Source organism: Ursus maritimus, unplaced genomic scaffold (genome assembly GCF_017311325.1).
Source record: "Ursus maritimus isolate PB19 unplaced genomic scaffold, ASM1731132v1 scaffold_1, whole genome shotgun sequence".
NCBI classification, from domain to species: domain Eukaryota; kingdom Metazoa; phylum Chordata; class Mammalia; order Carnivora; family Ursidae; genus Ursus; species Ursus maritimus.
The window spans coordinates 100,504,894-100,519,043 of NW_024423343.1; the positions used below are offsets into that span (position 1 = coordinate 100,504,894).

Sequence of the window (14,150 nt, forward strand, 5' to 3'; positions counted from 1 at the left end):
TGAAGTGTTCAATCACTGTATTGTACACCTGAAACTAGTAATGTTAACTACACTGCAATTTAAGTAAAACTTAAAAAAAAAAAAAAAAGACATCGAAGTCCCATCTGAATACAAATGAACTGTAGAAAAAATTTATTTGCTGGTCACTGATTCTTGAAATACAATTCCACATCCATGATACAGACACAAAATGACGGTTATTAAATCTTGCTAACCCACCCAAAACTAACTTAACATGGTAAAAGTGATCACATACATGTACTTCTCTCCCTCCATGTAATTAACGTCCAGTTTCAAGCACACGACACTGAAGTGCCCTATGCGTTAAAGGTGCACGCCTAACAGAGAACCACGCAGACGGTCAAGCAAGATTTTATTTTATTTGATGATAACAACAAAAGCTGCAGTAAATGGTGACTTTTCCATCCAGGCAGAGTTACTAAAGACAGCTATGAAATCTGCAAAGAAAACGAGAGACCAGGACAAAGAGGCAGCGTGAGCCCGGCTCCTGCAAGCTGGGCACCCTCGCAGTTCAGCAAGGGCAGGTAAGCCAGCTACTGACTGCCTTCCGTACTGACGTGAACTGACAGTTTTTCCTCCAAGAACCTTGTCGATGGTTGCATTCCATTGCATCTAGTTAAATACAAAGAATTCGCCCTCACACCAAAATCACATTTTTCAGAAGAAACAGAATACATTCAGAATCACTGATTGCTTTTCCTTTGTCTTTTTTTTCTTGAACGTGTAGATGTTTGAGTCTCTTGTGTTTCTTCTTTTACACCAGGTACGGGCTGTTTGAAAACGATTTCATTATCTTTATCATCAACGTTCATTTTAGCCACTTCAGATTTTCGTTTCTCCAAAAATGTTGGTGTACAAACTGGTGTGGGGCCCTGGATTCAACGAATAAGAGGTTGTAAGACAGAAATATAGGAAGGTATTAGGAATGAGTTCACCTCCCCACCCCCCATACCTCCTGCCCTGAATTTTTACAAGCTGCCGTGATATTTCAGGCTTGCTTTCCCCTTTTGGTGATAATAGCTGCACATAATATGCTCCACTGTAGACTATTAGGTAGAAAACTAGACTTACATTTATAAAGACAGTGGCTTCATTTCTCCCTACTGACTCAGTCACTTTGCTGAAAGGTAAACAATGCAATAACCTCACAATAACTTTTGTTACCCGCACTGTATCTGCTAGATCACCAGTGAGGATTTGCTACCCGCACTGTATCTGCTAGATCACCAGTGAGGATTTGCTACCCGCACTGTATCTGCTAGATCACCAGTGAGGATTTGCTACCCGCACTGTATCTGCTAGATCACCAGTGAGGATTTGCTACCCGCACTCACCAGTGAGGATTTGCTCAATAACCTCACAATAACTTTTGTTACCCGCACTGTATCTGCTAGATCACCAGTGAGGATTTGCTACCCCCACTGTATCTGCTAGATCACCAGTGAGGATTTGCTACCCTCACTGTATCTGCTAAATCACCAGTGAGGATTTGCTACCCCCACTGTATCTGCTAGATCACCAGTGAGGATTTACCAAAACAATCACAAGGTGAAATCTGAAATTTTAGTAAAGTGACAGCAGCACGAACTGCTTTCCTTTTCCTTTTTTTTCAAAATATTTATTGGGGCGCCTGGGTGGCTCAGTCAGTTAAGCATCTGCCTTTGGCTCAGGTCATAATCCCAGGGTCCTGGGACTGAGCCCAACATAGGGCTCCCTGCTCATGGGCGGTCTGCTTTTTACTCTCCCTCTGCCTCTCCCCATAACTTGTGTTCTCTCTCTCAAATAAAATCTTCAAAAAAAATTATTTACTTATTTATTTTAAAAGTAATCTCTACATCCAACATTGGGCTCGAACTCACGACCCTGAGATTAAGAGTTGCGTGCTTCACCAATGAAGTCAGTCAGGTGCCCCTGCTTTTCCTCTTTCAAATCATTTCTAGAATACCTCATTTCCAGGACATTGAAGACAATTTTACCTGGCTATCCACAGTCTTCTCAGGAGTGGCAGGAGTACGTGAAACCTTTTTCTTCTTCTTCTTCTTTGATAAGACCTTCAATAAATTTTAAGGGACTTCATCAATCTGCATATTTATCACCAATAGTAGTCTTGAATGTAATTCCCCATTTATCTTTCCATATTATCTGGCATGTAATACGACAAATAAAATTTTACCTGGCTATTTGTAGATTTCTGAAGCCCAGTGTTTGATGCATTTCTTTTTTCCTTTTTATGTAAAATCTTAAATAAACATAAAGAAATGAACTGGCAGTCTCACATTATTTACATTTTTAATGTAAATAATGGTAAATTAGAACTTTACACATATTATCAGTAAATCGTCCCCAAATGACACATTTCAATTTAAAAAGCAAAACCCACGATCTTAAGGGCAAAACTGGAAGAGGGGGCCTAACTAACAAATGGGCACAGCCGTAGAGGTTGAAGTGGGGCCAAAACCTGGAGCTGGCCGCAAAGCAAGCTGAATCAGAAATGTGAACGAGAAGGCCGTGGAAAGGCAGTCCCCATCCTGACCACGCTCAGGATTAGATGACGAGGCAGGGCTGCTTTCGCACAAAGCAGCAAATGGGCTACCGGAGAGGCATTTCTTGAATGCCTGTTTTCCAGCGTCACTGTCCCAGCTCCCCCAAGGTTCCCACAAGTACGGAACCCGCTCTTTTAACACCTCCTGCGAAAGAGTATGTGTGGGATTTGAGCAAAGAATTAACGACCAGGAACTGGGCCTAGGGAGGGTAACTCAGTCTTCTAGTTGCTGGATAACCAACTGAGCCACCCACGCACCCCGAGCTAATCCCATTAAAGAGTTTCCTCTTCTGTATAATGGAGATAATAGGATCTGCTCTAACAAACTTTTAGAAAGGACTACAATGCAGGGGCGCCTGGGTAGCTCAGTTGGTTAAGTGTCTGCCTTCAGCTCAGGACACGATCTTGGGGTCCTGAGGCTCAGCCCTGCGTAGGGCTGCCTGCTCAGTGGGGGGCATCTGCTTCACCCCTCCACCCTGCCACTTGTGCGCGCCCTCAAATAAGTAAATAAAATCTTTAGAGAAAAAAAAAACCCTACGATGCAATGTTTCAAAAATTTAGGCAAAGCCTAGCACATGACAACACTGGGCTAGACACTTTATGTATAAAACCATAAATACATTATAAATAATGAGGTACAAATCCCACCCCCAAGAAAAAATACAAAAAACATTCTGTGAAGGAATATTTACCAGTGAAGGAAAATCATAATCAATTCCTTTTTTAGCTAATTTCTTCCTGAGTAACTTTTCCTTCTTTTTAAATCGCTCCTCCATCTGCAGCTTTTGAAGAAGTGTCCGATTCTGATTATACCGTTTCACTGCAGGATATGATGGCTTTTTAAATGGCACATGCCACTCTCTAAAAAGTTCTTCGTGTACTTTTTCGGGTGGTATAAAATGACCTATATTTAAACAAAAGAAGTTTTCAACCAAGTGGGAGAAGATTTCAATGTTTTCACCAGTGTCATTCCCCCCACCTCATAATCAAGATGATGTCTCCCATTTACATGGAGAAGACCGAAACAAAGTAGAAACCTAAAGGAAAAGCATACAGCCAACAATTATTATTAGACATCTGTTTATTAAATGCCAAGAACTGTTCCAAGAGCTAGAAATACGTAAGTGAACAAGATGAGTCATATAAAGGAATGTCTTGGTGGCATCAGGTCTCTGGTGTTCCCGGAACTACCAGGACCTCAGGCTGTGCGACCTGATGTAGCACAAGGAATCACTTTCCACTGCATCTACCTCTCCAGGACTCAGCCAGCTTACCGCTTATCTCCAGCTCTCTGCTTATGGGACCTTTCCAGGCTATGGAAGAACACTGGGACCATATGCAAGGCAGGCCAAAACCGCTGGCATCAACACTCAACCAATGACGGAGTTGATAGATAAATACCCTAGTTCCCTTGCCTGTCAGTTGGAATAATTCTGTCTCCCCGTGTTACCTGGCAGGATGGAGCCCACTGCCTGAGAAGTAATGTGCTTGCTAACACACCATCAATGAATGATTCCTTCTCTCACTTCTCTACTCCCTACCACTATTTTCCTGCGCTCACCTCCTAAATATACTACTTCCATTCAAAAACAAAAAGACAATGTGGCTAATCTTCCATCTGAACTCTTATCAGAGTTCAGAACCTTTCCTGTGATCTTTCAAAGTCAGATACAGCACAGCACTGATCCTACCCATGGGGTCCCCTGACACATTTTAGGACATCTATTTCCCCATTTCCTCTTGGTAAGAACCAGGCTTTTTAGGTGTGAAATGAACCCAGGACCTCAATGAGGCCACTGGGCTTCCCTGTCACAGCAACAGGACCTGAGAGAGATGCTGCTATTTGGGCAGCTCACCAGCTACGGGAACAGATGTGTGTGGCTCGGACACCAGGTATGGTCACACACTCCACCATCAACACAGAGAAGCCAAAAGTTAACTCTGCCTCCAGAGGCACCGAGCTCCAGACAGGGGTGCTCGGGGAACACACAGTGGGCAGCTCCACTTTCTGCAGGATGAACTCATCTACTCCTTATGTGGCTTCTTTTGTGGAAGGGCTGCAGTCAATGTCATTTAGATGAACTCTGAAACGTGACTTCTTGCCTTTCATGTTATCCTAACTAAAATCTATTTGTGGCTTCCCACTGCCCTCAGGATATATTCTAAACTCCCAGATTTTTCAGGCTTTCAGTAACCTGACCTCCTCTCATCTCTTGCTATTCTCCTCACATTCCTTCATAGGCAAGTAGGTACGGTTAGTCACATCTCACTTTGCACTTGCTGTCCCATCAAGCCAGGGGTGGTAACTCCCTCTCCCTGGCTCACTCCTATCTAATCTTTAGGTTTCAACCTCAATGATACCTCAGGAAGCCATCTGTATCCCATCAGGGATGGGTCAGCTGCTCTTCCAATGTAACTTATCCCAATTCCACCTTAGCATAAAAACAGCTCTTACTCTGGAAGATTTTAAAATTCCAACTAGAATCTGTCTAGAAAATGCACTCATATCCTTGCACTTAAACACTTAAGAGACTCATCCCAGAGATGAAGTGGGACATCCAAGTAGCTAAGTAATGTGTCTTTCACAGCACAGCTATCCAGCAGCAGCAGGCATCCACGCAATCCCACGGGTAAGAGAAAAGCACTTACACTTTAAGAGTCTTTCACCAAAAAGGTAGTTGTTCATTGTGTCAGCAACTATCTTAGCAACATCTTCAGATGCAAACTCCACAAACGCATAGCCTTTACTATTTCCAGTCTGCAATGGAAAACCCACCACAAAAAGTAAAATGATCAAATTCTAACGGGTCTTGGAAGTCCTAAAATGCCATTAATTTAAATGTCAAATAACATTATGACACCTTTGATTCTAACTTCACTGCACAGTGCAGGGGCTGTTATGGGAAAAGATAAGATCCGGGGTGCCTGGCTGGCTCTAGAGCATACAACTCTTGATCTCGGGATTGTGAGTTTGAGCTCCACACCGGGTGTAGAGATTACGTGAAAATGAAATGTATTAGAAAGAAAAGATCCAAAATAGTCGGACATGCCACTGATTTTGAAGTATTCCTAGAACTTTGATTATATGATAAATACACTACTAATGCAGCTGGAATTTACCACATGAAGGAAATCTGGTAAGGCCCACAGTCCTTTACTCATTACCAATTTCACGGATAGTCACTTTATTCATGTATTAACAATGCCCAGAGAATAGTGTGATGTTTTGCAAAGAACGCAGGTAATCTAATTCTCACTTTATACATTAAGAACTGGGGAGAAACTAACTCCTCAGTGTTGCCAAGCTAATCAATAATGTGCTCATTTTCATGTTTACTAATGACGGATCATCTTCACAACTGACGGTAAAGGGACGCTGCCAACATCTTCTGAAATGCATGTCCTAGGTTCTTGCCCTCAGCACCACAACATAAAGTGGATTTTTTCACCTGTCTTAGTAACAAGAGCATGGGTTCTAGCATTCAAATGCCCAGGTTCGGCTCCCAGCTGTGACAATTAGGTAAGTAACATTAAATCTCAGCTTTTCATTCTATTAAATGGGGACAAAATAACCACTCTCACAGGGTTGTTATGAAGAAATAATTCATAAGCGCTCCACACAGTCTGTGAAGCATGCAAATGTTCCTGCAGGGTGGCAGAACATGCCATCCCCAAATATTTTACATTGGTATAAGGATTACTTTGAGCTGAAAGCAAATGGGAAGTAGTAGATGACAAAAAAGCCCTTTGCCCTCCTCCATTTGCCTAAAAGCAGGACAGATTTACAGGGTCTCAGCCAGAGAACCTAGGAGGGTAGAAAAAAACAAATCTTTCCGCCCTGTAATAATAGGAATATTTCATAATTTTGCATTAAGCATATCTTTGGATATGGATCAAAACTGGTGAACAATTATGGAAACAGGAAACGACTCAATGACCAGGAGGCTCATTTCCAGCACCAGTGGTGTCACTAACCAGCAACTTGGACATGTCCACTGTTTAGTTATCTGCAACAAGAGGATTTTGGTAAAAATTAGTATGTCCGAAAATTCTTTATAATCCTAGCTCTTAATAGGGAGGGGAAAGATGGTGGTGTGGAAGAGACATGCTGTGATATTCAACTTACTGTACCACATTATCAACTGATATCAACCTTCTGAAAAGGGATTTGAAAATACACATCAAGTGACTTAAAACAAACAAACAAACAAACAAAAAACAAACCCCAAACCAAAAAAGCCAGGAGTGCCTGGCTGGCTCAGTTGATAGAGCATGTGACTCTTGATCTCAAGGGTTCTAAGTTTGAGCTTCACGTTGGGTGTAGAGATTAAACAAACAAAAACCAAAAAACTGCGCCAAACACTTTGACCTATGTTACCTAGAAATCCTAGAACGTTGGAAGTACTGAGCAAGCAGTCAAAATTGGTGTGAGTGGGGGAAACGGCACCTTTATTACGCAACAACAATGCTGGAAATGGTAAATTTTAGTGCACCTCCTTAAGAAGCAACCTTTCTGTAAGACACTGACCTAAACTTCAGAAAAGCCAATGTCAAGAAAAGCAAAACAATTAAGCAAAAATGGGCAAGAAGATTGTTCAAGATATGCTAAAGAGCTAGAACCAAATACAGTGCATGAACCTTGACTGGATTCCAGGACGGGTAGGGGAAAAAATAACTAAAGACATTTGGGACTACTGGCGATGTATGCAGATGCACAGTACATTATATTGCAGTTATGTAGAAAAATGTCCTATTCCTAAAATTATGTTCAAATATTTAGTGTTATGACTGTCACTTTCTTCAAAAGGCTCAGCAAAACAAAAAAGTGTATGTTCTAGAGGACAGGTAAAGAGATGAAGCTAATGTGTCAGGATGTTAATAACAGGTGAATCCAGGTGGGGGGGCAGGGATGTTCATCACACTATTCTTTCTACCTGCCTGCAGGCTTGAACATTTTCAAATATAAAAGTGAGGAGAACAATGACTATACTGCAATCTGGGAAAACATTTGCAAAATCATGTCCCAGAAAATGCAGAAAAAAGTTTTCAGAAAAGACAACAGTAAAAAAAGGGCAAAACATGTGAACAGGCAGTTCACAGAAGATGGGAGTTCTAATGGCCAATACACACATAATGATATTAAATGTCACAGAGTAAGGCAGATACAAAAATCATGAGCATTCTATACTCAGTGACTCAGGATATTCTGTAAAGCAGTAATTTTCAAACTCAGAATGTGACCTTTAAAAAGGCAACAGAATCAATTTAGTGGGTCAGAAAAGCAAAAACCAAAGAATAGAAAGGTTAAGTATTGCCTCATATGACTTATTTCAATTATGTTTACATACAGGTATGTGTGTGCAGGCTTGTGCTGTAAAACTTACTTCTTATGGTGGGTCCAAAGTCTGGAAAATGCTGTTCTAGAAAAATATGCCTACACCCGCACAAACAATGTCCCTACCAGTTTCATCTATAATTGTAAAAACAAACAAAACAAAACCAAAAAAACCCCCACGAAACCAAAACCCTAATATTTAATAAGAAGATGGATAAACTTTAATATATTCAAGCAAAGGAACACAGCCACGACGATGAGTGCACTGGAGTTTCATGGACAAAGTTATAAACAGATTAATGAAAAAATTAAGTTAAAGAATGATAAAATATAGACTTAAATATACAATGTATATTCATTCAGACATGAACACGTGGTAAAAATTTAAAACACAGAGTAATGAAGAGCACTGGATTCATGAATAGTAATTCCCTGGACAAGGGGAAAAAATGAAGGGGACTGGGAAGGGGCAAATGGACCCTCAAGTCTACCTATAATTCATTTCTTAAAGAACAAAGATCTGAAACAAGTATGAGATCAAGTTGATATTTGATAAAAGTGAATGGTGGATTACCAAATAGCCACTAAACACTCTAGCAGACTTTGGGATGTTTAAAATATCTCACCCACATAATAAGCAACCATTATAAATAAGGAAATGGAAAAACAAGGGGAGGAATACAGGCAAAATGTTATTTTGGTTAGGATGGAAGAGATACTAGGGCATTTTAAATTTAAAATCCTCTTTAATGCAAACATGTTGCATTGACAACATAACTTAGTATCTGTGATTTTACCACAACCAGCAGATGGTGGATGCATACCCTATCCCCTCACATACCAAATCAAATATAAAATTTAACTTTGACAAAATGTGGAAAAACTCTATCAAGAAAAAACAGATTCCAACAGTGAGAGGTCTATGGTTACAACCAAAAGTGGATGTGTGCAGGGAAGAAAATAAAGTGGCCATTCCTCTATTTCAGAAACAAACCATACAAACTTTTCTTTATTAGGAGGCAGGTACAATATAACAATAACATTTATAAAGGGTTTACTGTATCAGATATTGTTCTAAGAACTCTGCATTTGTTACCTTAATGTTTGATTATATTTTCCTAGGAGGTGGATGGTATTTTATTCATATTTTACAAACTAGAAAACTGAAACATAGGAAAATTACATAGTATGTCCAAGGTCACACAACTAGTGACCTGTATAGCCAGCGCTCAAACCTAGGTGGTCTGGCTTCAATCTCCTTATTCTTAACTACTCACTGTACAAACCTTTGCTATTAAAGGGATGTCTGTGCCAGAGGCTAACACAAGAAGATGTTCATACTTGATCCTCAAACAGAAGCTCATGTATACCTGGCTTAGTAACCACAGAATAAGTACAACTCATTTATCAGGATTATCAATTTAACTTGAGGATTTGGGGCAATTCTAATAGTAAAACAAACATTTACAGTAACACTGATTTTGCTCTTTTCAGTTTCAGGTTCTAAATCTTACCCTTTCTGAAATGCACTGTGACAAACAATAATATATGAACATTCTGTAAGCTGTCAAAACTTACATACTTGTAAGAAACAAAATCTAATTTAATCTTACCCTTTTACTTCTGGACAGTCTGAATCTTGTAACAGCGCCAAACTGGGAGAAATATGCCCGAATCTGGGTTTCGTAAAGTGCTGGAGGTAAGTGGCCCACATAGATTACTCCAGGAGTCAGTTTTTCTTTCTCCTGTGGCTGAAGACATATAGACCAGGCAAATACAAATTTTAATTAAGAAAAAATCACATTGCAACACCACTTGTAAAACCCCAATTTCCCAGTCCAAGACAAAAGATCAAAAACCTGCCTTATATTTCCATTTACAGAATAGTAGCTGAAAAATTAGGTGTTTAACGTCTACCTTCTCAGGAGGACAACAGTCAAGTAGTGGAGGGTGTTAGCCGGTACTGCAGCACCCGGCACCCTGTAAACGCTCAATACCTACATGCTGAATCAATGCATAGGCAAGTAAATCTTTGTGAACACATCACTTTAAATCTGGCTAAACTCCACATAAACGTACCCTTCAACTTTGCTTGCGGATCACCATTGCCTCACACCCGCCTAACCGAACATTTTCGAGACACTGTCCTTCACAATGCCCACCAACCTTTCAGCACTTCGGTCATCATTCCCTTACCTTCCATAACAAGCACTTTTAACTTTTCCAAACGTGTATTTTATGCTAAAAAACAAGGCAAATATAAGTTGATGCCAGGGGCCATAGTCAGTAAATGGAACTCGGCAAACTTTGTCTTTTAAGAACTTCAAAATCACCAACCAGGCAAACAAACCTCCCAAATTCGGGGGCAAAGCGGAGGAGTGGCAGCTCTAACCTCAGGAGGATTTGGGGTTTGAGAGTCCATTCCCAACAGCTGGCCCTCCTCTTGCATCACCCCAATTACCTCCCCCGTATTTCCGTAAGACGACCCTAAGGCCTACACGGCCAAACCCCATCTCCCAATCAGCATAACCCTGTCGGTCTCGGGGAGACGCTGGCCTTCAAGCTCGTGAGGTCTGCGGCCCACCCTGGGAGAGGCTGGAGGGAGCACAGGTGTGAGGAGGACGAGACGCGCCAGGGCAGGGAACCAGACGCGGACCCGTGTGCCCACTCCTCTCAGTCCGATCCGCGGTGGCTGCTCACCTGCTTGGCGCGCCGGCGAGCCTGCGCCACCTCCTTCTGAAACTTGGCCTCTTCCTGCGGGTTCAGCGACAGGAACGGCTTGGCCGGGCCAGCAAAGACCGCCATGGCGACGGCTTCCAAGCCGCAGAGCTCCACGCGGCGCCGCCGGAAACGGCGAGCTCTGAGCTCACCCAAAGCGGAAGTGGAGGCGGGAGAGGCGCGCGGTGAGGCGCGGGGGCGGGACATATGGTGGGGGGGGAGAGGCGGAGCCTGGGAGGGGCCGGAGGGAGCTCGGCTGCCCCCTGCTGGCTGGGCGCCGCTTGGCCTCGCTCTCATTCCCGCCACCTGTCTAAACGTGCGAAATGTAGCTTGCTCGTGCTTACATTGCGGCCAGCCAATTTCAAAGAGAGGTTTAAAAATGCAAGTAATGAATCATGGAACATTACATCAAAAACTAGGGATGTACTGTATGGTGACTAACATAACATAATAAAAAATTATTATAAAAAAATAAAAATAAAAATAAAGCCCCAAACAACATCCGTGCACTAGAGGTCTTGCCAATAATTCTTTCTATTATTATTTTTAAATTATTAACATATAATGTATTATTTGTTTCAGGGGTACAGGTGTGTGATTCATTAGTCTTACACAACACACAGCATTCACCACAACACATACCCTCCCCGATGTCCATCACCCAGCCACCCTATCCCCCCTTGCCAATCATGCTTTAATTTTTTTATTTTCTTTCTTTCACATACTCATTTTTTGAGGCCTTACTGTGTCCTCGTGTTGCTGCCCTAGGGAACTTAGAGATTGGGGGTGAAGGTAGAAAATAATGTTTGGAGTGGGCTTGGTGAAGTAAGAGACGTAAAAGCCCCATGGGGTAGAGGCATGTTGGGTGACCAAGAAGGGCCCCTCAGAGTGGGTGGCATTTGAATAGAAACCTGAAGGCTCTAAGGAGCCATGTGTGAAGACCTGGAAGCTCACCGTGCAGGTAGGGGGGACCCCATGTGCACTGTCCTTAGAACTGGAAAGAAAGAACCAGCCAGTGTAGTTGGAGTTCAGCCAGTGAGCGTCAAAGGGTGAGGAGTGAGGGGAGCTCCAGGGCTCTGCCTGTCAACGTTTCAAGCTTGGGTTTTATTGTAAACATAAGGCGATGTGAGAGTGTGTGTGTGTGTGTGTGTGTGTGTGTGTGTTAAGATTTTATTTATTTGAGAGAGAGAGAGAGAGAGCACAAGTAGGGGGAGGAGCAGAGGGAGAGGGAGAAGAAAGCTCTTCGCTGAGCAGGGAGCTTGACCCCAGGACCCTGGGATCATGACCTAAGCTGAAGGCAGATGCTTAGGGGCACCTGGGTGGCGCAGTCGTTAAGCCTCTGCCTTCGGCTCAGGGCGTGATCCCAGTGTTCTGGGATCGAGCCCCACATCAGGCTCCTCCGCTGGGAGCCTGCTTCTTCCTCTCACACTCCCCCTGCTTGTGTTCCCTCTTTCACTGGCTGTCTCTCTCTGTCAAATAAATAAATAAAATCTTAAAAAAAAAAAAAAAAAGAAGGCAGATGCTTACACCACTGAGCCACCCAAGCGCCCCCGATGTGAGGATTTTAAGCAAAGCTGTGGCTGTTTATACCTTTAAATTACTGTCACTGGCCCTCTGAACTTAGAACTGACCTCCTGAACTCAAGAAACTCTAGAAGCTTCTGCCTGTCGGTCTTACATTTTGGAAAGGAGCTAACCAACTGCTGGAACAGAAAAAGAAACATTTGAGGATGGTGCCTGACAGATGATTCGGAAAGTGCTCAGCCTCATTATAATGGTAAAATCCCCCTCAATATTCATGTCAAGGCCTAATAAAAGGGGCCTGCTTCTCTTTGTTCAGGGAGTCAAGGCTTTGGAAGTCATTCCCACAATCTCTTTGTTTGTACAAAGATAGTGACCTTGTGAGGCAACCACCTAGTATAGTTTCTGTCTATAGCTCACCAGGGAGTGGACCCACTTTGGTGGTAATAATACTACTCTAGTAAGGGTGGAGGGTGGACTGCAGAAGCTAAAAAGAAAACTTCAGGGGAGCCTGGGTGGCTCAGTTGGTGCCGTATTCATCATATTCACGCACCATTTAATAAAGCCAATTAGATCTTCAAATTTACTTGGTTGTGTTTGGTTTGCTTGTTTTTAAATATTTTATTTTTAAGTAACCTACACCCAATGTGGGGCTGGAACTTACAACCTCAAGATCAAGAGTTGCATGCTCTACTGACTGAGCCACCCAGGCATCCCTGTATTTTGTTTTTTAACACAGAGAAGGCAGGGACAGGAGGCTATCGCAGTAGCCCAAACAGAGCTGGTCAGGGAGATCCTGGTGGCAGTGTTCTGGCATCAGCGAGGGCTGAGTTTAGCTGATGTCCAGGTATATATGTGGGAATGGTGGACGGTAAGTCTGTACAGTAGAAACACAGAATCCGGGGCCCCCTCCCAGACCTACGAACCAGAATCTGCTTTGTAACAAAACCCTGGGAGCGATCCCCATGCTCCATAGATCACACTTTGAGTAACAGGAGTAGAGATTTGGAGCTTGATCACTGTACTGGGTTGAATTGTGTCCGCCCCCCACCCTCCAAGATAGATTTAAGTCTTTACCCCTGGTACATGGGATGGAAACAGAGCCTTTGCAGGTGTAATCAAGTTAAGATGAGATCATGTTGGAGTAGAATGGGCCTTAATCCAATAACTAGTGTCTTTATAAAAAGAGAGAGATTTGGACGCACGCACACACACACACACACACACACACACACAGAATGCCGCTTGATGACAGAGGCAGAGGCTGGAGTGATGTAGTTGCAAGCTAAGGAAGACCAAGGATTGTTGGCAACCAGCGGAAGCTAGGAAGACGTAAAAAAGGACTCTTTCCATAGCCTTCAGAGAGACAACGGTCCTGCCAACATCTCAAATTTGGATTTCTAAAGTCTCTAAAACTGTGAGAGAACAGATTTCTGTTGTTTTAAGCCACCCAGTTTGTGGCCGTTGTGTAACGGCAGCCCTAGGAAACAAATACAGGTCACATGATGGGTAGAGCCTGAAATGGTTTTCTGAGGAAAGCACAGGGCCTGGGCCTATCTTGGCAGGTGCTGGAGGAGCTCCTGGGTGTTCACAGAATAGCAGACCCCCCCACCCCCGACCATAGACGTCAGCTCTTAACTAGGGACAGAGTCTCAGGCCCAGATTCTCACTGCAGCTCAGACCTGCTTTTGTTTTTTTCCCTTCCAAGGCTTTGTCAGTCACTCTCAGTTAACGGTGCCTGCTGGTGGTGTTCACTCTGGCCCTGCAGGGTAACATCTCATTCCACTGTGTCTCTACTGCCCCGGGGCCCAAGAGTCACTCTGAGACCTGGGTGGGTGGTCCCAGGAGTTGATGTGGCACCCTGTTCAGGGAGCCCAGGAGGAAACTTTTCACCACCACCCCCAGCCATGTGTCTGGGGGAAATCCTGTTTTCTCAACCAAAAGAAGAGTTTTGGTGACAGGATTGTTTAGGTCTCCTGGCTGGGGGGGGGTCTGCATCCTCTAGTGCAGTAGG

General features: G+C 43.1%; 1 protein-coding gene across 2 annotated transcripts; it reads right to left on the reverse strand.

Moving 5' to 3' along the window:
• Positions 1–361: 361 nt before the first annotated feature.
• Positions 362–10,779, reverse strand: NIFK (nucleolar protein interacting with the FHA domain of MKI67). 2 transcript variants are annotated; one of them, XM_040619073.1, is made up of 7 exons: positions 10,599–10,779; positions 9,512–9,649; positions 5,213–5,321; positions 3,256–3,467; positions 2,195–2,260; positions 1,998–2,072; positions 362–893 (listed from the first exon to the last, which is right to left on the reverse strand). In XM_040619073.1, the coding sequence occupies exons 1-7, from the start codon at positions 10,701–10,703 to the stop codon at positions 705–707; spliced, it is 894 nt and encodes a 297-aa protein (XP_040475007.1). In that variant the 5' UTR covers positions 10,704–10,779; the 3' UTR covers positions 362–704. The 2 variants fall into 2 exon arrangements, with proteins under 2 accessions (XP_040475007.1, XP_040475013.1); XM_040619079.1 differs by lacking the exon at positions 2,195–2,260.
• Between the last annotated feature and the right edge of the window lie 3,371 nt (positions 10,780–14,150).